The sequence below is a fragment of the Mesoplodon bidens genome (genome assembly GCF_964165515.1).
Source record: "Mesoplodon bidens genome assembly, chromosome: 2".
In the NCBI taxonomy this organism is placed as follows: domain Eukaryota; kingdom Metazoa; phylum Chordata; class Mammalia; order Artiodactyla; family Ziphiidae; genus Mesoplodon; species Mesoplodon bidens.
In genome coordinates this window covers 77,344,799-77,371,418 of record NC_138177.1, presented here as the reverse complement: position 1 = coordinate 77,371,418, position 26,620 = coordinate 77,344,799, and the positions used below count along the sequence as shown (strand labels likewise).

Sequence of the window (26,620 nt, the reverse complement as noted above, 5' to 3'; positions counted from 1 at the left end):
TGTGATGAAATTAAAAACCAAAAAGATTTTTAAAAGCAGCCAAAGTGTTCACACCTACTAGAATAACTAATTTAAAAACAAAATAAAACCAGAAAATAACAAGTGTTAGAGAGCATGAGGAAAAACTTCTACATCTCTGTAGGAATGTAAAATGGTGCAGCTGCTATGGAAAAAGTTTGATGGTTCTTCAAAAATTTAAACATAGAATTAGTATATGATCCAGCAGTTCTACTCTTGGGTATATACAAAAAAAGAAATGAAAGCAGGAAATCGAATGGATGTTTGTACACCCTTGTTCATAACAGCACTTTTTACAATAGCCAAAAGAAGGAACCAGCCCAATTTTCAGATGAACAGATAAACAAAATATGGTATATACATAAAACAGAATATCATTCAACCTTAAAAAAGAGAGAATTCTGACACATGCTACAACATAGATGAATCTTGAAGACATTATGCTAAGTGAAATAAACCAATCACAGAAGCACAACTATTGTATGATTCCACTTATATGAAGTAATTACAGTAGTGAGATTCATAGAAACAGAAGGTAGAATTGTGGTTATATGGGAAATATTGTATGATTCCATTTATAGAAAATGTCTAGAATAGATAAATCCATAGAGACAAAGTAGATTAGAAGTTGTTAGGAGCTGGAGGAAAGGGGTAATAAGGAGTTAATTGTTTAATGGGTACAGAGTTTCTGTTTAGGGCAGTGAAAATTGTTGGAAACAGATAGAGGTCATTGTACAACATTGTGGATATAACTAATGCCACTGAGTTGTACATTTAAAAATGGTTAAAATGGCAAATTTTATGTTATTATTTTATGACAGTTAAAAAAAAGTAAACAAAAAACAAAGTAGTCGGGCTTCCCTGGTGGCGCAGTGGTTGGGAGTCCGCCTGCCGATGCAGGGGACACGGGTTCGTGCCCCGGTCTGGGAAGATCCCACATGCTGCGGAGCGGCTGGGCCCGTGAGCCATGGCCGCTGAGCCTGCGTGTCCGGAGCCTGTGCTCCGCAACGGGAGAGGCCACAACAGTGAGAAGCCCGCGTACCGCAAAAAAAAAACAAAAAAACAAACAAAGTAGTCAAGAGAAAAGACAAAGTCAGATCACATGCACAAGGACTACTGTTAGACTGACAACAGACTTCTAAACTGCAACAGTGAAACCAGAAGGCAGTTACGAAAAATATTTTTATAACATTGAAAGAAAATAGCTGTCAACAGGATTTGTAGGACTTCCCTGGTGGCGCAGTGGTTGAGAGTCTGCCTGCCAATGCAGGGGACACAGGTTCGAGCACTGGTCTGGGAAGATCCCACATGCCACGGAGCAACTAAGCACGTGCACTACAACTACTTAGCCTGCGCTCTAGGGCCCGCGAGCCACACTACTGAGCCTGTGTGCCATAACTGCTGAAGCCCTGATGCCTAGAGCCCATGCTCCACAGTGAGAGGCCATGACAATGAGAAGCCCGTGCACCACAACGAAGAGTAACCCCCACTTGCTGCAACTAGAGAAAGCCCGCATGTAGCAGTGAAGACCCAACGCAGCCAAAAATAAATTAATTAATTAATTAATTTTTAAAAACATGGATTTGCATACAAAGCAAAACTACTTTCAAGAGCTAGACAAACCATATAAAGATATCTCCAGAGAAACAAAAACTGAGAACAATTTACCATCAACAAACTTCTGAATCACTTTTACTCTGGGAAGTTAGCAGTAAGAGGGATGGTGAATCATACTAGCAATAAAATATATGAAATACCTAAGAATAGCCTTAACAGGAAATATGTGAGACCTTTATGAATAAATTGTATTTGGGAATGTTGAATATAAATTTATTAATGCTTTGCTGCAGTAAAGAATAATGTATTAATAATTCATAGATATTAATTAGAAAATAATGCTTTGTTTAAATTAATATATTCTCCTAATATAATTCAAATTTAAAATGCCAAAGTGTCACCTCTTTTGGAACTTAACATTACTCTAAATTTACTCCAGGAAAATAAGCAAATGAGAATATAAGAAATGTTCTGGGGGCTTCCCTGGTGGCGCAGTGGTTGAGAGTCCGCCTGCCAATGCAGGGGACACAGGTTCGTGCCCCGGTCCGGGAAGATCCCACGTGCCGCGGAGCGGCTGGGCCCGTGAGCCATGGCCACTGGGCCTGCGTGTCCAGAGCCTGTGCTCCGCAACGGGAGAGGCCACAACAGTGAGAGGCCCGCGTACTGAAAAAGAAAGAAAGAAATGTCCCGAAGTATAATCATAATGAGAGAAGATAAGCTACAGTTTTGAAGATAAGACAGTATAGTGTAAGAATGGATCAATGGTGCAGAATTTACAGCCAAGAAAAAGATTAATAATTATATTCTAGAGGAAGCACAGTAAATGAGTTAGGAAAAGAGAAATTATGATATTGAAACAATTAATTGGAAATCTGTTTAGATTAGAGCTTAACTTACCTTTATATACCAGTGGTCTTTAAATGAATTATACAGCTGAACATTAAAAAGAAATATTAGGGTACGCCTATTTTCCATTAATTAAATTAATAAATAAACCAAAACAGAGGAGGAAAAAAAGAAATGTTAATCATGAAAAGAGGGATGAAAGAAAATAAGTTATAATGTAAAAAATCTCTGGTAGGAGGACTTTCTACCCTTAAAACCTGGCAGTAGACAAACATTCAAAGAAGGTTTAGTACCTATCCTCCTCAAACTATTTTAAAAAATTGAAGAGGAGGGAACACATCCTAACTTACTTTACGAGGCTATGGTCACCCTGATACTAAAACCAGACAAAGACAACACACAAAAAAGAAAATTACAGGCCAGTATCTCATGAACATAGATGCAAAAGTTCTCAACAAAACATTAGCAAGCCAACTCGGAAATAAACCCACATACCTATGGTTAACTAATCTTCAACAAAGGAGGCAAGAATATACAATGGAGAAAAGATAGTCTCTTTAGCAAGTGATGTTGGGAAAGCTGGACAGCCACATGTAAATCAGTGAAGTTAGAATACTTCCTCACACCATACACAAAAATAAACTCAAAATGGCTTAAAGACTTAAATATAAGACATGACACCATAAAACTAGAAGAGAACATAGGCAAAACGTTCTCTGACATAAATCATAGCAATGTTTTCTTAGGTCAGTATCCCAAGGCAAAAAAAAATAAAAGCAAAAGTAAACAAGTGGCACCTAATTAAACTTACAAGCTTTTGCACAGCAAAGGAAACCATAAACAAAATGAAAAGACAACCTATGGACTGGGAGAACAATATTTGCAAACAATGAGACTGACAAGGGCTTATTTTCCAAAATATTCAAATAGGTCATACAGCTCAATATCAAAAAAACAAACAACCCAATCAAAAAATGGGCAGAAGACCTAAACAGACTTTTCTCTAAAGAAGACATCCAGATGCCCAACAGGCACATGAAAAGATGCTCAACATCACTAATTATTAGAGAAATGCAAATCAGAACTACAATGAGGAATCACCTCACACCAGTCAGAATGGCCATCATCAAAAAGTCTACAAATAATAAATGCTGGAGAGGGTGTGGAGAAAAGGGAACCCTCCTACAGTGTTGGTGGAACGGTAAATTGGTGCAGCCACTGTGGAGAACAGTATGGAAGTTCCTTAAAAAAACTAAAAATAAAGTTACCATATGATCCAGCAGTCCCACTCTTGGACATGTATCCAGAAAAGATGAAAACTAATTCAAAAAGATACATGTGCCCCAGTGTTCATAGCAGCACTGTTTGTAATAGCCAAGACGTGGAAGCAACCTAAGTGTCCATCGACAGATGAATAGGTAAAGAAGATGTAGTGTGTGTGTGTGTGTGTGTGTGTGTGTGTGCACATACAATGAAATATTACTCAGCCATAAAAAAGAATGAAATGATGCCATTTGCAGCAACATGGATGGATCCTAGAGATTATCATACTACGTGAAGTGAGTTAGAGAAAGACAAATATATGATATCACTTACATATGGGATCTTTTAAAATGATACAAATGAACTTATTTACAAAACAAAAACAGACTCACAGACATAGAAAGCAAACTTCTGGTTACCAAAGGGGAAAGGGTAGGTGGATAAATTAGGAACTTGACATTAACAGATACACACTACTATATATAAAATAGATAAACAACAAGGTCCTACTGTATAGCACAGGGAACTATATTCAATACCTTGTTACAACCTATACTGGAAAAGAATAGGAAAAAGAATATATATGTGTATAACCGAATCACTTTGCTGTATATCAGAAACTAACACAACATTGTATGGGGCTTCCCTGGTGGCTCAGTGGTTAAGAACCTGCCTGCCAGTGCAGGGGACGCGGGTTCAAGCCCTGGTCCGGGAAGATCCCACATGCTGCAGAGCAACTGGGCCTGTGTACCACAACTACTGAGCCTGTATTCTAGAGCCCGCAAGCCATAACTACTGAGCCCATGTGCCACAACTACTGAAGCCTGTGCTCTGCAACAACAGAAGCCACCACAATGAGACGCTCACACACCGCAATGAAGAGTAGCCCCCCGCTCACCGCAACTAGAGAAAGCCGGCACGCAGCAAGGAAGACCCAATGCAGCCAAAAATAAATATAAATAAAATAAATAAATTTAAGAAAAAAAGAAACTAATGCAACATTATGAATCAACTATACTTCAGTTTAAAAAAAAGGAAAAACACGTTAGCAAGCTGAATCATAAAAGGATCATACACCATGATCCAGTGTGATATATTCCAAGGATGCAAGGATGGTTCAGCATCTGTAAATCAACATGATACATTAACAAAAAGGATTAAAAAACATATGATCATCTCGATAGAGGCAGAAAAAGCATTTGACAAAATTCAACGCCCAGGTATATAATTAAAAACTCTCAATAAAGTGGGTACAGGGACTTCCCTGGAGGTGCAGCGGTTAAGAATCTGCCTGCCAATGCAGGGGACACGGGTTTGATCCCTGGTCTGGGAAGATCCCACATGCTGCGGAGCAACAAGCCCATGCGCCACAACTACTGAGCCTGTGCTCTAGAGCCCATGAGCCACAACTACTGAGCCCATGCACCACAACTGCAGAAGCCCACGCACCTGGAGCCCGTGCTCTGCAACAAAAGAAGCCACTGCAATGAGATGCCCGCGCACCGCAACGAAGAGTAGCCCCTGCTCACTGCAACTAGAGAAAGCCCATGCACAGCAACGAAGACCCAACGCAACCAAAAATAAAAAAATAAATAAATTTATTTAAAAAAATAGAGTGGGTACAGAAGGAACGTTCCTCAACATAATATAGGCAGTATATGACAAACCCACAGCTAACATAATACTCAATGGTGAAGAACTGAAAGCTGTCCTTCTAAGAATAGGAACAAGGCAATGATGTATACTCTTGCCATTCTTATTCAATATAGTACTGGAAATTCTAGCCAGAGCAATTAGGCAGGAAAAAGAAATAAAAGGCATTGGAACAGAAGAAGTTTAACAGTCACTATTTACAGATGACATGATTTTATATATAGAAAATCCTAAAGACTCCACCAAAAACCTATTAGAATCAGGGACTTCCCTGATGGCACAATGGTTAAGAATCCGCCTGCCAGTGCAGGGAACACGGGTTCGAGCCCTGATCCGGGAAGATCCCACGTGCCGTGGAACAGCTAAGCCCATGCACCACAAGTACCGAGCCTGCACTGTAGAGCCTGCGAGCCACAACTACTGAGCCCGCGCGCCTAGAGCCCGTGCTCTGCAACAAGAGAAGCCACTGCAATGAGAAGCCCATGCACCGCAGCAAATAGTAGCCCCTGCTCACCACTACTAGAGAAAGCTTGCGTGTGGCAACGAAGACCCAGCACAGCCAAAACTAAATAAATAATTAATTTTAAAAAATTTGTTTTAAAAGCCTATTAGAATCAATAAACGAATACAGTAAAATTTCAGAATATGAAATCAGTATACAAAAATTGGTTTCATTTCTGTGTGTTAACAGTGAGCTAGCAGAAAAAGAAATTAAGAAAACAAAACAATCCCATTTACAATTGCAACAAAAAAGAATGAAATACCTGGAATAAATTTAACCAAGGAGGTGGAAGACCAGTACATTGAAAACTATAAGACATTGTTGAAAGAAATTGAAGAAGACACAAATAAATGGAAAGATATTCCACGCTCATGGATTGAAAGAATTAACTTCAGAATGTTCATATTACCTAAAGCAATCTGCAGATTCAATGCAATTCCAATCAAAATCTGAGGACGTTTTTCACCAAAATAGAACAAAAATTCTAAAATTTGTATGGAACCACAAAAGACCCTGAATAGCCAAAGTAATCCTGAGAAAAAAGAACAAATCTGTAGGTATCACACACCCTGATATCAAATGATATTACAAAGCCATAGTAACCAAAACAGCATGGTATTGACAGAAAAACAAATACCTTAATCAGTGGAACAAAATTGAAAGCCCAGAAATAAGCCTATGCATTTATGGACAACTAATTTACAACAAAGGAGCAAAGAACATACAATGGAGGAAGGATAGTCTCTTCAGTAAATGGTGGTGGGAAAAACAAAGCAGCAACATACCAAAAAACCCCAAAACTAGGCCACTGTCCCACGACAGACACAAAAATTAACTCAAAATGGATTAAAGACTTGATGTAAAACCTGAAACTATAAAACTCCTAGAGGAAATCGTAGGCTGTACGGTCTTTGACATTGGTCTTAGCATTACTTTTCTGGATATGTCTCCTCAGGCAAGGGAAACAAAAGGAAAAATAAACAAATGGGACTACATCAAGCTAAAAAGTTTCTGCACAGCAAAGGAAACCATCAATAAAACAAAGACAGCCTACTGAATAGGAGAAGTTATTTGCAAATCAAATATCTGATAATGGAGTTAATATCCAAAATATAAGAACTCATACAACTCAACAACAGCAAAACCAATAACCTGTTTAAAAAATGAGCAGAGGGGGGCTTCCCTGGTGGCGCAGTGGTTGAGAATCTGACTGCTAATGCAGGGGACACGGGTTCGAGCCCTGGTCTGGGAAGATACCACATGCCGTGGAGCAGCTGGGCCCGTGAGCCACAACTACTGAGCCTGCGCGACTGGAGCCTGTGCTCCGCAACAAGAGAGGCCGCGATAGTGAGAGGCCCACGCACTGCGATGAAGAGTGGCCCCCACTTGCCACAACTAGAGAAAGCCCTCACACAGAAACGAAGACCCAACACAGCCCTAAATAAATAAATAAATAAATAAATAAATTTTTTAAAAAATGAGCAGAGGTGCTGAATAGACATTTTTCCAGAGAAGACATACAAATGGCCGACAGGCATGTGAAAAAATGTTGAACATCACTAATTATTAGAGAAATGCAAATCAAAACCACAGTGAGATATCACCTCACACACATTAGAATGGCTGTTATCAAAAAGGCAAGAAATAACAAGTGTTGGAGAGGATATGGAAAAAATGGAAACCTCATACACTGCTGGTGGGAGTATAAATCCGTGCAGCCACTATGGAAAACAGTATGGAGAGTCCTCAAAAAATTAAGAATAGAACTACCACATGTCCAGATATCCTACTTCTGAGTATTTATCCAAAGAATATGAAAATACTAATTTGAAAAGATATATGCACCCCTCTGTTCATTGCAGCATTATTTACAACAGCCAAGATAGGAAAACTACCTAAGTGCCCATCGATGGATGAATGGATAAAGAAGGTGTGAGAGAAATATATATATACACACACAGTGGAATACCATTCAGCCATTAAAAAAAAAGATGAAATCGTGCCATCTGTGACAACACAGATGGACCTTGAGGGTATTATGCTAAGTGAAGTTAAGTCAGGTGAAGAAAGACGTATCTTATGTTTTCACTCATACATGGAATATGTTTTAAAAATTAAAAATAAAATAACTGAACAAACGAAACCAAACACACATAGATACAGAGGACCGAGTAGTGGTTACCAGCATGGCAGGGTGGTGGAGGGAGTGTGAAATGGATGAATGGAGTCAACTGTATGGTGATGGATGGAAACTTAAACTTTTGATCATGAGCATGCTCATGAGTGTATAATCATTAGTGTATACAGAAGTAGAAATATAATGTACTCATGAAACTTATATTATGAACCAATATTACTCTCAGTAAATTTTTTTAAACTTCAATATGTTATCCATAGCCTCATCTATGTCAGTAGTAGAAAGTGTTGAATAAGAGTTTTTAAGATTTTAGCCCTAGACACCAGAAAAAAGTGTTTTAAAATAAACATGAGAAGACATTTGGAAAATAATTTTGTTGATAACTTTATTTTCAGATTTCTAGTTTGAGATGTAAGTTAACATTTTTATATGTCTGTCTCACTTTTTCTTTCTTCTCAGGGATCCTTCTGTCTCTAAGTCTATAGAACGAATCTTTAAAATCTGGGAAGATAGAAATGTATACCCAGAAGAAATGATTATGGCGTTAAGAGAAGCTTTGAGTAAGTATTTTTTCTCTCCTAAAAAAGATTGAGTCATTGTTCAGTCTTTAAAATTATATATATTTTACAGATTTGGTCCTTTTGCTTAATAACGAAAAATAAACTTTTGGATCTGGCCCTGTTTGTTTAAAATTAAATAATTGTAAAAATCGGTTTGCCTTAAAATTTAAGTGGAATTGGTTTGGGGAGGGTTGAATTTCGTTTTTATTGACGAAAGAAAGTCAAGCATATTAAGTGATGTTGACCATCTAATTATTTTCCTGCATTTGCTTTACTTTAGTTGAGTGCTTTAAACCGTTCATCTTTTGTGTTTAATAATTACTGCCCTGTCCTCTTACTTATGGGACAATTTTTGGACAGGGTTTCAGTTTTCAGTAAGCTGTTTGATAGTAAGCATGTATTGGCATTCTTCGGTCTCTCTTTTGGTTTAGATTTGCAGTAAGTTGTGTACTGGTGTTATTTAAATTACTTAGTTCCTATGTATTAGATACATGTAATTAAGTCATTGAATAGCAGTAGGTGATATCTGATACCATGACCATAATTTGACTAGAAATTTGCTTTAAAAATAGCATCTTCTAAGAAGCTGTTAAATTCTTCATTTGAATGTGTTACCTGGTGTTTTTAAGCTTCTACCCTATTCTCAAAATTTGTTATTTCATTGATGTAAAATCATGTTTATTTGACAGCTTCTTAGATCTGGTGGGTATTTTTATCTTTTTATAAAAATGAAAGAAAAGGAGAGAAAGAAACAACACACAGTCTCGGATTGCCTTTTTTCATGCTACAACTTTGACACTGAAGTGGACAGACAGAACAGCTTCCCATAACGCCAGATTGCAAAAACTGAAATGTTTTCCAGGTACCACTTTCAAAACTCAGAAGCAGCTGAAAGAAAATCTGAACAAACAACCGAATAAGCAGTGGAAGAAATCACAAAGTAAGGAACAAAATCTCAACTAATATAAATTACCTCCTCTTTTTGGAGCAGAAGAAAATGTAGACCATTTGACATCGTACCTGGCATAAACCATGGGCAAGCCTGTGTTTTCCAGGCCTGGGAGGCTCCCAGTGACTTACACTAAACAAGCCATCATGAAGTTACTTCTTTAAAAAAATAAAAATAGAACTACTTTTAAACAAAGGAAATGCAGAAAAAGGGTTTAAATGAGTGAAGATTCAAGAGTAGTTGGGGGATTGAAAGAAGAAAAAAATACATGATAGTGCCCAGGCTAACTTTCAGGTTCAAAGATATGTGAAGTTAGAGGCAGCTGGCGTTAAACAACAGAGCTGAAGAGGAGACTAGGCATTAAGAAGCGTTTCTGTGGGAGCCATGAAATCCTTCAGATTTGGGGATATACTCTACCAGATTAGACATGGGCCTCAAATCCTGGCCAGAAGCTCATTCTCTAACAGGAGCTCCTGCTGTGTTTATCATGTTTACCCAGCATGAGATCAAGGGAGTGGAAAACTGCATGTGATAGGCTGCTGTGGGCCAAACTGAGGAATATTGAGAAAGACTTGAAGGTGTGGAGGGAACAAGGTAAAAGACAGTGAGAATTGGGAGGTGAAACAAGACACTTGGGATGGTTTTGCTCCAGCAAGCATGTGATATTCATCATGATTAAGGGAGTCCTCTCACATCCTTTTGGTCATAAGTTGCATGCTTAGGAACAACAAGAGTCATCATTTCAGCCACAGTTCAACCACAGTGGTATTTTACTTAGAACTTTCCCTGCCTATTTTTGCTATGAATTGAGTCAGCAGAAAAAGAAATCCAAAATTAAATACATAGGAATAGAGTTGATGCTTCTAAGTAAATTTTCTTCAGCCAGTGTGCAGGATTAATTGGATGTCCTGCTCCTGAACACTCTTAATCTGAGGTGTTAAGATCTTCTTACACTCAGTCAGACTAGGCAAAAAGGTACTTCATGTATCTCAGTATCTCCAAATCAATAATTCTAGGACCTCAGACTTACAGGGTATGTTGGAGGTAAGTAGGTTAGACCTATCTAAATAGTGTATTTTTATATTTACCATGCTTGGGAGTGTTCAAATTTCATATTCCACTATTTATTCTAGGAATTTATACCATGATTTAAATGTGCATGTTCGACATATATTCAAAGAGTACACCCTTAACTATAAAACTGGAAATTTTCCTGAATATTAAGTCAACATTTTGTGTCTATATTCTTAAATGACCTTTTGTTTAATTCCAACAGCATCCACGAATCCAAAAGCTGCTCTCAAGTCTAAGATAGTTGCTGAATTTCGAGTAAGTTACAGAATATGTTCAACATGCCAAAATATTATTCACCCCTTTTGCGTTAGTTTTCTGTATAGTCCATCCTGAAAGATTTATTTTTATTCAATTATACATCAGTTACATTTTAAACATGTTCAAACTGTCTAAAACTTAAGAGTTTTATCTGTACCTCTAAAGGACGAAGTAACCTTCTTCTGAAATATCTATTACCGGTTGGATTTTGTGTTGAATCCCAACAAGGGATTCATCTTTCTGTAAAACTGTATTAAATTAAAATTTGCTTAAAGTTAACATAATAAGACCGTTTATCTAGTTAAAATTTAAAGAAGATATAAGTGGACCTTTGTCTGTTTCAATCTTAACTCTATCCATAAATTAGCTTTGAATCAATAAGGAAAAGGATCTTTTAAAGTATGTAACTGAAAATATGGTTTTGACATGAGAATTGATGTTGATATTTGATATTCCTGATTATGAGGAAATATGAAGGGTTTTTGCCTTTCGTGGCTTTGTTAGGTTTTATTCATGTTTTACTTTAGTGTGGAAAGGTAGAATAAGTAGATGATTTCATAAATTAAATATGACCCTGGTCTGTGTTCAGTCTCAGGCCCTCATTGAAGAGCTGTTGCTGTACAAACGCTCAGAAGATCAGATAGAATTGAAAGAAAAACAGCTGTCAACTATGAGGGTGGATGTGTGCAGCACAGAAACTCTCAAATGCTTAAAAGGTAATACCTACATCCCTTTAAATAGAATAAGTTGGATTTTCTTTCTATATATGTCATCTTCAAGTGATCAGACTGACTTCTTCCATAAAGACAACCTCACATTACAGAGAATAGTTGTGGCGCCTCTTTCCCAGATGGTGATTTCATGCATGTCAATTTCATAAGTAAATTCCTAGCCTTCAAATTGTACACCTTAAACAATGTTATATGCCAGTTATATCTCAATAAAGCTGGAGAAGAAGTAAATTTAAAAAAAAATTTTTAAATAAGTTAAATTCTGTCCTTTTCCCCACTTCTAGTCCTTTCTTGATGTATTGGATTATGATAGGGGTATTTCACATGAGTGATTAACCGGTTTGGCTGTACTCTTCAATAAGGTCACTGTAGGGAATTCCCTGGTGGTCCAGTGGTTAGGATGTGGCACTTTCACCACTCTGGGCCTGGGTTCGATCCCTGGTCAGGGAACTAAGATCCTGCGAGCCACATGGTACAGCCAAAAAAATAATAATAATAAATAAATAAGGTCACTGTAATGCCTCATAAAATCTAGTGACTTGCTCTCTTTTCCTTACATTGTAGATTATAAATAATAATCATATTAATTTATTAGAATGTAAATGTCATGAAAGTAGAAATTATCCTTATTTGTTCTTGCTGTATCCTAGTGCCTAGAGCAATACCTGGCACATAATAGGCATTTGATAAGTATTTTTGAAATAATGAGTAAATGACTACCAGGTACTTGTTTTGGCACCTATTTTGTTCTTGTACCATGCTTTAAATTGAACATATGTTATCTAATTTAGTCCTCACAACAACTCAGAAGCATGTTAAAAACCTCTGTTTTGGACATGAGAAATCTGAGGCTTCGTAAGGAGATAAGAAGCTTGCCCAAGTTACACAGCTGATAAAATGCAAAGCCTAAATTTATATCCACACCTAAGGCCATATTCCAACATCACTGGGAAAAAAGTACTTAGGAGAGTAAGAAACAGTTTACAATGTCATACAATGTCACTATGGAAAAATAATTCATGGTACTCTTCTAATATCAAATTACTAGAGATCTTCAGATAGGAAAGAATAATTTTTAAGCCTGATACACAAAGAAGTCACTTGATCTTTACTTTTCTGAACCTCTGTTTTCTCATCTAAGAGATATATCTTATTATAGTCTATAGTATAAAAGTTAATGGTATAAGTGTACAGAATTGAGCCTCGTTCCATTATTCCTGAGTTGCAGTGTGACATCAAATTTGTGAATAAAAGCAGTCAACAAACTTTCATTTAGTTGAACTTTCTTTTCTTTACCTTAATTACAAGTGCGTTCATCATGCACTCTTGCTTCACTACAGCAGGATCACACAAACCATTTAAATAATCTGTTTTGTGATTTTTGTGATTTAGAGAAGCTTCTTTAAGGTGTAACTATGAGACTAAGAATATTACAGAATACTTCCTCTTGTTATTTTAGATAAGACAGGTGGGAAGAAGTTCTCCAAAGAATTTGAAGAGGCAAGTGCCAAGCTGGAGGAATTTGTGAATGGACTAGATAAGCAGGTGAAAAATGGGCCGTCACTAACAGAAGCACTTGAAAATGCTGGAATTTTCTATGAAGCACAGTACAAAGAAGTAAAAGTGGTGGCCAATGTAAGTAATGATTAAAGCTGTCTTACATCAATTGCTTGCCATATATCTGTGACTGTTTATATGTGTTATCTAACTCTATTAGGATAAGCATTATTATCTCCAGTTCACAGATGAAGAAGTTACTTTTATTTTTTAAATAAATTTATTTATTAATTTATTTATTTTTTGCTGTGTTGGGTCTTCGTTGCTGTGCGTGGACTCTCTCTAGTTGCGGCGAGCAGGGGCTACTCTTCATAGCGGTGCGCGGGCTTCTCATTGCGGTGTCTTCTCTTGTTGCAGAGTACAGGCTCTAGGCGCGTGGGCTTCAGTAGTTGCAGCACGTGGGCTTAGTAGTTGTGGCTCATGAGCTCTAGAGCGCAGGCTCAGTAGTTGTGGCACACAGGCTTAGTTGCTCCGCGGCATATGGGATCTTCCCAAGCCAGGGCTCGAATCCATGTCTCCTGCATTGGCAGGAGGATTCTTAACCACTGCGCCACCAGGGAAGTCCCGAAGAAGTTACTTTTGAAGAGGGTTAGTAACCTTGTACAAGGTAGTATTATAGCTAGCAAGTGAAGGTGTCTGAATTAAGACCTTGGTCTTTTTGATGCTAAAGTTCATGAATACCCTGACCATTAAGCTTTGCTAAAGCCTTATGTCTTAGCGTTTCAGTGGGAGTGTGCCAAGTTACTGTTACGGGATATAAAATTGGGCAGAAGTTTGTATATATATATATTTTTAAACCCAGGATACTAGATGGAAACATTGTTTCTGAATTTCATCAACTCAATTAAGGAACCTCTTTCTCCCCACCTCAACGGGAAGAGGGGTTGATAATTAGACATTTGTCTAATGGCCCCTGAAAGAAACTGTTTTGTACTTTATTTTTATTTATTTTTTAGTTCTAATCACTATATATGGTTATAAAAGTATATAATACTTGAAGTACTTTTTTTTTTTTGGCTGCACCACCCAGCTTGTGGGATCTTAGCTCCCCAACCAGGGATTGAACCTGCGCCCTCAGCAGTGAAAGCAGGGAGTCCTAACCACTGGACCTCTAGGGAATTCCCAGTATATAGTACTTTTTTTCTTTTTAATAAATTTATTTATTTATTTTTGGCTGTGGTGGGTCTTCGTTGCTGCGCATGGGCTTTCTCTAGTTGAGGCGAGTGGGGGCTACTCTTTGTTGCAGTGTGTGGGCTTCTCATTGCAGTGGCTTCTCGTACAGCATGGGCTCTGGGTGCGCGGGCTTCGGTAGTTGTGGCGCACGGGCTTAGTTGCTCTGCGGCATGTGGGATTTTCCGGGACCAGGGCTCGAACCTGTGTCCCCTGCATTGTCAGGTGGATTCTTAACCACTGCACCACAGGGAGGTCCCCAAGGTATTCACACTTTTAATTTCTGATTTCAACCCCAGTACTCACTCCACTTTTTTATACTCATCACTTCCTGGATCAAAACTTCTCAGGGATTCTGCAAGACAGATCAGCTCCTTTCCCAGATCAGCTCCTTTCCCTTTCTGGATACTCCTAACCTCATTTTTCTCTACCCTGCCTCATTACTTCTTACTCTTACAAAACCTTTTCCTTGTTACTGGTTTATATCTTTTCCTTGTTACTGGTTTATATCTTTGTGTTCCTTTACTATTCATTTTATAGGAGTCCCAGGAGGGAGAGACACTGAATAGGAGTGATTAGTTTACCATTTTTACTCAAAAGACCATTTTATAATTTTTGAAAAGTGAGCCATCGTTACTTATTTATGAAATTATATAAAATCATTTAGTCTGCTATGGAGGATCCTTAGCAAATGGCTGGGAGAAGTTTGTTCAGCAAGCATTCGTTGAGCACACATAATCGCAATTCTGTGTAATAAATGCTATAATGAAGGTAACTATAGGGTGCTAAGAGAACAGATTGAATAGGTGCTTTAGCGAATTTGGGAGTGGGAATGGAGGATATGGAGAAAATTTTTCCCAAAGGAGCTAAACTCTGAAGTTGCAGTAATTAGCTAAATGAAAGACCATATTCTCTGAAGAGCATTTTCAAAGCATGGGAATGAAAGAGAGCATGGCAAAATTGGTGGACCTGAAAGTAGTTTCTTATAGCTAGGCATTTATGAGGAAGTGATAAATAAAACTGGAGAGGGAGTCAGGAACATGGTCCTGAAAGGCCTATATTTATTCTAAGGTCTTTGAATTTTACCCTGAAAGCAATGGAAGGCAGTTGTAGGATTTTAATTTTGCTGATGATGTGATCAAGTCTGCATTTTGGAATCAAGATAGCAGAATGGAGAACAGGAGACTATTAGAGGTAGGGAGACAAGTTAGTAGGTTATTGAAATAATCCAGGTTGACTTTTGTGGAAACAGTTAAACCTTAAAGCAATATTCTCAAAAAGATTTTGACCACAGTCCATATGAAAGAAAGATATTACATGGAAACTAAGAACCACACACACGTGCACATATACAGCAAAAGTTTCACAAAATAAAACTTAACTCTTGTTATATGCAGTACACACTGGGAGATATTCTTTCTTCTATATTATTTCATTTCCTATACTTTTTCTCATTTTTAAGATGAATATTTAGATAATTGATTTTCAGCTTTTTTAAAATATGTGTATTTGATACAGTAAACTTCTCTCTAAGCTGCATCTCACAAGTTTTTTGTTTGTTTTTGGCCATGCCAGGTCTTAGTTGTGGCATGCGGGATCTTTTAGTTGCGGCATGCAAACTCTTAGTTGAGGCACGTGGGATCTATTTCCCTGATCAGGGATCGAACCTGGTCCCCCTGCATTGGGAGCTCGGAGTCTAAGCCACTGGACCACCAGGGAAGTCCCACATCTCACAAGTTTTTATGTGTCTTTTACAAACAGCATATAGTTGGATCTTGGTTTGGTTTTATGCTTATTGTTTTTTAATCAAATCTGATACTCTTAACTTATTGCCTTAAATTAAATTATCTTAATTTAATATTACTATCTTAATATTGTTATAATAAAACTTTAAATTAATATTCTGTTACTTCATGTATAATGTAAGAACCTTAACAGTAGTAGGATTCCCTTCCCCCAGGTCTTTATGCTATTGTTAACTATTTTACTTATGTATATTTTATGTAGTATAATTTTTATTATTTTTCTTAAATAGTGAGTAGACTTTTAAAGAAATTAAGGGGAAAATAGTCTTTTATTTTACTATTTCTGCAGATCCATGTTTTTTTGCAGATCCATGTTTCCCTCTGGGATCATTTTCCTTCAGCCTAAAGTCTTTAACATTTCTTATAGTGCAGGACTGTTGGTGATGGATTTCTCAGTTGTTTCTCAGTTGTTTACTAAGCCACTCATCTTAAAATGTCTTTATTTTACCTTCATTTTTGAGAAATGTTTTCACTGGATAAAGAATTATAAGTTGGCAGTTTTTTTCTTTCATTACCTAAAAATGTTTCTCTACCTGTCGTCCCTTGAGAAGTCAGCTGTGCCTATATTTCTTCTTTGTACTCATCCTGCTACAAAGGGATAAAAGGGGTTCACTGACCTTTTTGGATCTGTGGTTTAATATTGTTCATCAGTTTTAGAACCTATTTGACAATTATCTTTTAAAATATTCCTTCTTTTTCATTCTCTCTCTTTTCCTTCTGGGACTCCAGTTATACGTCCCATGTGTTCTTAGATTTCTGTCTGTTCTGTTCATTCTTTTTTCTTTCTGGACTGATTTTTGGCTACTTTATATTTACTTGTCTTCAAATATTCTTTGTTCTACTGAGCCCAGTCTGCTGTATTTTTCAGTTCTAGAATTTTCATTTCGTTCTTTCTTAGAGCTCCTTTTCTTTGTTGAGATTTCCCATCTATTCATCCGTTCTTCATCTTTTCCTAAAAATTCTTTAACGTAGTATTTGTAATCACTGTCTTAAAGACCTTATATGTTAATTCCAGTATCTGGGTCATTTCTAGGTATACTCCTATTGACTGTTTTTTCTGTGATTTGTGTGTGTGTGTGTGTGTGTGTACTTTAATCATACCTATATATACTATCTGTTCGCTTGTCTAAGAATTTATTTTATAGGAGACCTTTTGGGTGATACTTGTTGAAAACTGTGAATTGTATCATTTTACCTTTAAAAAGTGTTGAGTTTTTTTCTGGCAATCAGTTAAATCATCAGTGGATCACTGTGATGTGAAGGCTTGGTTTTAGGTTTGTTTGGACATAACCCTTAGTCCTGGGACATGGTCCTTACTCCTAATCCATGGCCTTTGTGGGGTTTTAATAGGAAGTGAAGGTGTTTACTAAGCCTCTCTAAATTGACAGTGCATAAACTCTAAACTCTTTGCCTGGCACTGGGCAGCTGCTGAAATCACTGCTTAGGTCTTTAACTTCATAGCTTCCTTGGAGATAGCATCAAAGGAACTATTTCCACCATTCAGATTTATATGTTTATATGTTTTTATTGTTATATATTTTAATTATACACATACATATTCTATAGTTGTTTTATGTAGTCAGTATTTATTTAGTGTTATTAGCCTTTTTATTGTACTGCATTTGATTTGCTATTAATATTTTCTCTTTATCTTTGTTTTTTAGTAGTTATACAGTGATCTGCCTAGGTGTAGTGTTCTTCATATTCATGTGGTTTAGGGTTTGCAGAACTTTTTGAGTCTGTGGTCTATTAATTTACTACGGCTGCTATAACAAAGTACCTGAGAGTGGGTAGCTCAAACTACATTAATTTATTGTCTCATACTGTAAGGCTGTAAGTCCAAAATCAAGGTGTTATTAGCAGGGTTGATTCTTTCTGAGGGCTGTGAGGGAAGATTCTGTTCCTGGCTTCTCCTGTTTAACTTGTAGATGGCTGTTTCTTCCCTATGTCTCTTCACATTGCCTTCCCTCTGTTTCCAAATTTTCACTTTTTTGTTAAGGATACCAGTCATATTGGATTAGGGCCCATCCTAATGACCTTGTTTTAATTTGATTACCTCTGTAAAAACTCTATCTCCAAATAAGGTCACATTCTGAGGTATACAGTTAGGACTGTCAGTGTATGATTTGAGGGGCACAATTCAACCCATAATGAGTAGCTTAATATTTCTTATAAATTTTGGGATGTTTTCTTGCCAAGTATTGTTTCTATTCCATTATATCTCCTCTCCTCCTGGAGCTCTATTAATTTGTATACCAGATCTCATCAGTGTTCCAAATGTCTTTTTATGTTAGTTTCTGTATTTTCTATCCTTTTCCCCTCGGTGCTGCCCTTCTAGATATTTTCTATTAACCAGTCTTCTAATTCATTCATTTTCCCTTCTGCTGAATCTTATCTATTTTTTAACCCATCAGTTAATTTAGTTGGCTTATTTTTCAGTTCTAGAATTGCCATTTGATTTTTCTTCAGAAATAATTCGATTTTTCTGGTAAAATTCTGTCAGTCTATTTTCACTTTTTCCTCTCTCATTTTTTTTTCAGTCTTCTTTGTTTTATTTTGTAACACTCTCAAACTTAAAGAAATAACTTAAGTATATTATGAAGACCTTTTCTGGGGGGGGAGTCATTTGGAAATAAGTATAACTGATTCACTTTGCTGTACAGCAAAAACGAACACAACACTGTAAAGCAGCTATACTCCAATAAAAATTAATAAAAAAAAGAATGAAGATAAGTAAATATATACATAAATAAATAAAATAAAAATAAACACACACCCCCCAAAAAAGAAGTTGTTGACACCCCATTACCCACAAATATTTTCATGAGTATTTTCCTCCAAGACAATTATTTTCTCCTTCATAACCATAAGGTATAGCTGTTTAATCGTGAAATTAATTGATACATTTCATGCATTATTATCTAATCCTCAGCCCCTATTCAAATTGACCAGTTTTTATAACAAAAGCTCCTGTCCAGAATCACAAGTTGCATTTATTGCATTCCCGTTTTCCATTGATCTGGAACAGTTCCTCAGTCTTTTCTTTAATTTTCATGACCTAAATATGTTTGGAGATAACAAGTCAAATAGTTTGTCCAGTGTCCCCCAATTTGGATTTATATGATGTTTCTTTGTGATCAGATTGAGGTTATATATCTTCAGTAGGAATATCACAGAAGTGATTGTGTTCTTCTCATTTCATCCTTTCAGTTAGCACACAAGTTTGATTTGTTTTACTACCTGTAACATGCCCTTTCGTATCTTATTAGTGTGGCATCTTCCCAGCTTGTCCACTGAAAAGTTTTCACTTGGTAATTGCTGTGGGTTGAATTGTGTACCCCAGAAGATAATGTTGAAGCCCTAACTCTCTGGTACACGTGAAAACGACCTTACTTGGAAATAGGGTCTTTACAGATGTACTCAAATTAAGATGAGGTCATTAGGATGAGCCTTAATCCAATATAACTGGTGTCCTTGTAAGAAGACGGAAATTTGGATACAGGTGCACACAGGAATAATATCATGTGACAACCAAGACAGATATTGTAGTGATGCATCTGCAAGCCAAGGAATTCCAAGGGTTCATGGCCACCACCAGAAGCTAGGAAAAGGCAGGGAAGGGTTCTGCTCAGTCGTAGAGGGATCATAGCCCTGCTCACACTTTGATTTTGGACTTTTAGCCTCCAGAATTATGAGACAATAAATTTCTGTTGTTTTAAGCCACTCAGTAATAAAGTACCACAACACTAGGAAACTATACACTAATTAATAAGTGTCTTGTGGGGAGGTGTTTTGAAACTATGCAAATATTTTGTTCCTCTTCAGTTTCAGTTTATTCATTTATTTATATCAGTATGGACTCAGTCATATTTAGTCAGTGTTCTAATTCATTACTAACTACTGATTCATTGCAAAATAATTATTTTGATGCTCAAATTGTCCCAGTGGGAGCTCCTTTCAAGCCACTTTCTGTGTTCTTTTGACATATACCCATCATTTTTTGAGCGTTTCCTTATTTTTGGAGCAAGGTATTCCAGGTTTATCTTGCACTTTTCTGTCCAGCCCGGGAATCAGTCATTTCTCCAAGGAGCCTTGGTTCCTTTTAGTGAAAAACGATATTTCGAAACCAAGATCTGAGTTCTAGGTGTACTTATTACTATTGGGATATCACTGCTGCCAGACCATATCAGTGTACAGAGGTAGGAAATGTGTGTGTGTGTGTCTGTGTGTGTGTATTTAACCTTTATACATACATTTACATCTATATATATTTCTGTATCTGTCTATATATGTCAAAAAACATGAGTTCACACTATTATCTCCAATCCCAGTCTAACACTACGAGGTTCATTCTAGTTTTCTCCGTTTTCACATTTATAATTGCTTTTTCTAAAAATGTAAAATCTTGCTCCCCTTATCTTCAACATAATCACTTATTTGATCATTGCCCATGTGTATAACCAGTTTTTCAGCACTTCCATCCCTCCCAGCCATCTCTGTTGGCTTTCTTTTTATCTTGCTTAGGCTTCAACATCCCATGCAATGCCTTCCTCCCATGCAATCATTTTCCTCACCCCATTTTGGCTCGGTTACCTAACCTAGGCGACCAAGGCTTCGCTTCAACTCTTGCTAATGAATTTTGGACTGAATTGTTCAAGATGGGATTTTCTATATTTTCTTGAACGTAGAGATCATAGCTATTTGGGTTTTGCTAGGTAATTCCAGTGTTGGCTATACTTGTTTTGAGTCTGTTCATAGTGTCTGTCTTTTATCTCTTGGCATGCTTGCTAATTTTTTATTGAATACTGAACATTGTATATGAAAATATTTCTGGAGTCTTAGTGATTTCTCTTCCTACAGAAAGGATTCACCCTTTCCTTTGCTAGGCAGATATTGTGAGAGCTTATCATATATATTTTTTAATTTATTTATTTATTATGTATTTATTTTGGCTGCGTTGGGTCTTCATTGCTGTGCACAGCTTTCTCTAGTTGCAGTAGGCGGGGCCTACTCCTCACTGTGGTGCATGGGCTTCTCATTGCAGTAGCTTCTCTTGTTGCAGAGCACAGGCTCTAGGCACACAAGCTTCAGTAGTTGTGGCACGCAGGCTCAGTAGTTGTGGCATGCGGGATCTAGAGCACAGGCTCAGTAGTTGTGGCACATGGACTTCGTTGCTCCATGGCACGTGGGATCTTCCCGGACCAGGGATCGAACCCGTGTCCCTTGCATCGATAGGCGGATTCTTAACCACTGCGCCGCCAGGGAAGTCCAAGAGCTAATCATATTAATCAAATCTGAAACTCAACTGACTTCAGGCTGAATTGCAGTTTGGGCAAACTTTTGATTTCCTCTGGTTCATCCAGCTTCTAAGTCACAGATTTTTCCCACTGAGAGCCTGCGACATCACTAGGGCCCCTCCTTCGTTGTGTGATTTGAACGCTAATCCTTGTCTCTTCTGCACCATGAGACTACGTTTAACTCTGCTTTGCTTTTCAGAATTTTTCTGCTTGACTTCTTTAATTCCCTCTTAAGCAAACTTCATAATTCAGCAAATATCTTTTTTGTAATTGGAGTATAGTTGATTTACAGTGTTCTGTTAATTTCAGGTGTACAGCATAGTGATTCAGTTATACATATACATATGTTTGTTCTTTTTCAGATTCTTTTCCCATGTAGGTTATTACAGAATATTGAGTAGAGTTCCCTGTGCTATACAGTAGGTCCTTGTGGGTTATCTATCAGCAAACATCTTGAAGGATAAGCAATAGCATATTGTTGAGCCAATTCTGTCCTTCCTCTTTCATCAAAATTTTGGCCTTGCTAATTTTTTCTAATTTATCTCTACAGGCCAGCAAGACTTTTAAAAGTTCTCCTTTTTTCTTTATATTATTTAGTAGTAACCCTCTGCCTTTTCCTTTTGCCTGAATTCTCAAATTCTTGCCTAGCTCCCCAAAATCAGCAGGACCCTGAGAGAAAAGGCAGCTGCAGAATGTCAGCTTGACTCTCCTCATGGTTTTCCCCTGCTATAGAATTTGCCACTTGGGTTTTCGTTGCCTTAGCACTCTACAGTACATTCAAATATGTGTGTGTGCACGTGCATGCATGCGTGTGAGTGTGTATAGATATGTATGTGTATATATCTGGCTTTTCTAGTTGTTCTTGATGGGAGCATTGCTGTGCTACAAACTACTCAATTATGAAACAAAATCTCAATTCTAGCATATTATTTTCCGTTCCACTCCATTTTTAAAATAATGCTTCTTGTTCAACCAACCAAAATGATTCCACAATCTATTGTTCCAAGACCCTTAACAAAAAAAAAAGAAAAAGACACACAGCTTCAAGACACTGGCAATTAAGATAATCAGATGAATAGGATTTAAGCCGGATGATCAAGATTAACAACAGCAGTGGTACATTGTATTGATTGTATGTACCCTTGATATGATATGATGACAATCACACTTTACCTCTGTGGTCTTCCTCCCCAAAACCCATAACCCCAGTCTAATCATGAGAAAAACATTAGACAAACCTCAGTTAAGAGACAGTCTACAAAATACCTGACCAGTACTCTTCAAAACTGTCAAGTTCATCAAAAACAAGGAAAGTCTAACAAACCATCACAAACAAGAGAAGCCTAGGAGATGTGACTACTAAATTATGGGATCCTGGAATAGAAAAAGAACATCAGATAAAAACTGAGGAAATATGCATAAAGTATGGGCTTTAGTTAATAATAATTATCAAAATTGGTTTATTAATTGTGACAAATGTTTATTAATTGTGACAAATGTATCATACTAATGTTAGGTGTTAATAGGGAAAATTGGGTGTGGGTTATATGGGAACTCTCTATTTTATCTTCACAGTAATTTTGTACACCTAAAACTTTTAAAATAAACAGTTTCTTTTTTTAAAAAAAATCAATAGTATTTGACCTCTCAGGCTATGCTTTATTTATTGATTTGATTTTTGTCTTCTTAGTCATTGCTGTATCTCCAGTACCTAGAAGAGTGGCCAGCACATTTAGGCTCTTGATAAATATTGGTTGCTTGGAGGGATACAGAGGAGCAAGGGAGGATGAACTGCAGATAACTTCTAAGTCTCTAACTTGGGCGACTGTGGATGGTAATATTGACGTAGGGAATATAAAAGGCAGAGATTGGAAACTACTCCATGCTTGACAGATGATATTTTCTTGTTTTATACCAGTGATATAGTAGTTAATAATAATGAAGAAATCTGATCAAGTCAAAATGGTAGCTTCTTGGTTACTTCTCAGAGGAGGAAACTCTTCTTTTTCTCTTTTAGGCATATAAAACCTTCGCTAATCGAGTGAACAATTTAAAGAAAAAGCTGGATCAATTGAAGTCAACCCTTCCTGATCCTGAGGAATCACCAGTCCCTTCCCCAAGCATGGATGCTCCCTCCCCAACTGGCTCTGAGTCTCCTTTTCAAGGAATGGGAGGTGAGGAATCCCAGTCACCAACCATGGAGAGTGAGAAATCTGCCACACCTGAGCCTGCAACAGATAATCGTGATGTGGAAGACATGGAACTCTCAGATGTGGAAGATGATGGGTCAAAAATCATTGGTATGTCCTATGTGATTAGTAGACAACTTGCTCCTTATCTGTTTTGCCTTCCCCACCAATAAATCTATCACAGGCAGGTATTAAAAGATGGTTTAATCCTTGTAAAATTAGAACACCAAGTTAGTATTGTCTGTAGAGCAGTGGTTCAGGATTTGGTATGCCACGTACGTTGAGAATCATTGCTTAAGATCTGTGCTGTTCAGGGAATTCCCTGGTGGTCCAGTGGTTAGGAATCTGTGCTTCCGCTGCCAAGGACCCAAGATCCTGCAAGCCACGTGGTGTGGCAAAAACAAAAACAAAGCAAAATACACACTGGATTCTAGGAACTTAGTGCTTTAAAAAAGAGTGAAAATATCTCATTAATAATTGTTTATATTTATAACTTATTAAAATGAAAATATTGGGGATATATTGAGATAAGTAAAATATTAAAATTAATTTTACCTGTTTTTCTTTTTTTGATATGGTTACTAGAAAATTTAAACTTACATATGTGGCTTGAATTACATTTCTTTTAAACAGCACTGCTCTAAAGGGAGGGCCACTTATGCTGGGATTCCTTATTCTCTGTCACTCTTGACCTTCAAGATTCCAAAGCCACACTTTGTTAACCACACTTTCAGAATTAACCTGGATTGGTGAATTGTTTCTCTGACATCCCCAGCTTTTATAATTATTCTTATTAGGCAGTTTGACTTAGGTTGGATTTAATGCCCTATCCATATAGTGCATTGCCTTTAAAGTATTAAGAGGAATGTATTGCAGAGGCATCAAGAGTTAAAACATTGCATTAGTGCCTGATTGCACCCCCAGTAGACCAACTTCAGGAGGCCAAAGGATAATACATTAACATATGTACAGAGTTTCAGTTCTTAGAAAGCTCTCAGGTTAATAATGGCAAGGAAAAGACAGGACAATTTATGACATAAATATTACTGAAAGACAGACCACAAATGTGTACCAAATAATAACATGCTTCCAAAGATGTACAAATTTAATATACAGAGACTAAGAAGATGTAAAGAAATCATTAAATGTAAGATAAAAGATGTATTTGGGGAATTCATTTTAAGCAGCTATTAAAGGTGGGAAGGTTCATAAATTATAAAGAGCATGACTTTTTTAAAAAATCATGAAGTGAATGATTTTTCTCTAAAGCATGGTACTTTTTAGGAAATATTAGGACATGTTAATTCATATTGGAAGCAGAGTCTGGAAAGTAGTAGGATGCAATACCATCTCTTTTCTTTTTTTAAACAGTAGAAGACAGGAAGGAAAAACCTGTGGAGAAGTCAGCTGTATCCACTGCTGTACCTACAAAGCCAACAGAAAGTATCTCAAAGGCCTCTTCATGTACTCCAGTGCCTGTGACCATGACAGCAACCCCACCTCTTCCAAAGCCTGTGAATACTTCTCTTCTCTCCCCTACTCCAGCACTGGCTTTGCCAAACCTGGCTAATGTGGATCTGGCAAAGATCAGTTCCATCCTTAGCAGCCTGACATCAGTCATGAAAAATACTGGTAAGTAGCCCCAGTAAAGAAGATAAAAGGCTTATTTCCACCTTTCTAATTGAACCATCAATCTGGGTTTTGTTTCTGTTTTTTAATTAAAAGTAATTTTTTAATTAAAAAATAAAAACAGGGACTTCCCTGGCGGTCCAGTGGGTAAGACTCCATGCTCCCAGTGCAAGGGGGCCTGTGTTCCATCCCTGGTCGGGGAGCTAGATCCCGCATGCATGCTGCAACTAAGACCCAGTGAGCCATAATTAAGTAATAAATAGATACATACATACGTACCACTACATGGTCATCATAGAAAAATTAGAAGATAAGTTAAAAGAATAAAATATCCATAATTCTGCCATCCCAAAGGAAACCACTTGTGTTTAACCTTACAAGTGTGCGTGTGTGTGCGCGCGCGTGCGCGTGTGTGTGTGTATGTGTGTGTGTTTGGGGAGATAAAATGTTAGTAATAATTTTTCTTTCAGTAATTGAAGCATATTGCGTATACAGTCGGTCCTCCATATTCACCGGTTCTGCATCTGCAGGTTCCACATCCAAGGATTCAACCAACCATGGATTGAAAATATTTGGGGGAAAAATTTTTTCAGAAAGTTCCAAAAAGCAAAACTTGAACTTGTCATGCCCCAGCAACTATTTATATAACATTTACATTGTATTTACAACTATTTATATTGTATTATGTATTATGAGTAATCTAGAGATGATTTAAAGTATATGGAAGGACAGGGAGTTCCCTGGCGGTCCAGTGGTTAGGTCTTGGCGCTTTCACTGCCATGGCCCAGGTTTAATCCCTGATCAGGGAACAAAGATCCCGTAAGCCATGTGGCACGGCAAACAAACAAACAAACAAAAGTATATGGAAGGATGTGCATAGGTTATATGCAAATACTATACCATTTTATAAGGGACTTGAGCATCCACAGATTTTGGTATATTCAGGAGTCCTGAAACCAACCCCCCACGGGTACTGAGGGACAACTGTACTCTTTTGCAAGCAGCTACTTAAAATTTAACTACATATCATGGATGTTTTTGTAAGTCATTAAACATTCAGCTATATCATTTAATAGCATTCAATAATTTATGTAAGCCTTTATTAGAACATCTAGTGTGTTTCCAATTTTTCGCTGTTACAAAGAATACTGTAATGAACAACCTTGGTGCTAAAATTTTATGCACAACCCTTCTTAAAAGGGTTGATAAGTATATGGGACTTTTTTTAATGGAAGTTTTAATGAAGATAAAGTAGAGCCCCTCTACATGCTCATGACTCATCTTCAACACTGTAAACACATGGCCAATCTTGTTTCTGCTATGCCCTATTCAATACTGATTATTTTGAAGAAAATCCCAATTATTTCATTTCTTCATAAATAACTAAATATTTATTTCTAAAAGATAAAGACTCTAAAAAATTCA

General features: G+C 37.2%; 1 protein-coding gene across 5 annotated transcripts in view; it reads left to right on the top strand.

The window, feature by feature from the left end:
- RPRD2 (regulation of nuclear pre-mRNA domain containing 2) overlaps positions 1 to 26,620 on the top strand; it is a 94,236-nt gene that overhangs the window by 52,731 nt on the left and 14,885 nt on the right. For 3 of the 5 annotated variants that reach the window (XM_081256988.1, XM_081256984.1, XM_081256986.1), the window contains exons 3-9: positions 8,436 to 8,536; positions 9,399 to 9,476; positions 10,762 to 10,814; positions 11,407 to 11,533; positions 13,008 to 13,183; positions 23,395 to 23,677; positions 24,938 to 25,198. In XM_081256988.1, coding sequence (XP_081113114.1) covers positions 8,436 to 8,536; positions 9,399 to 9,476; positions 10,762 to 10,814; positions 11,407 to 11,533; positions 13,008 to 13,183; positions 23,395 to 23,677; positions 24,938 to 25,198 — 1,079 coding nt within the window. The remainder of the gene's footprint in view (positions 1 to 8,435; positions 8,537 to 9,398; positions 9,477 to 10,761; positions 10,815 to 11,406; positions 11,534 to 13,007; positions 13,184 to 23,394; positions 23,678 to 24,937; positions 25,199 to 26,620) is intronic. The other 2 variants (XM_081256985.1, XM_081256987.1) reach the window with 1 other exon arrangement.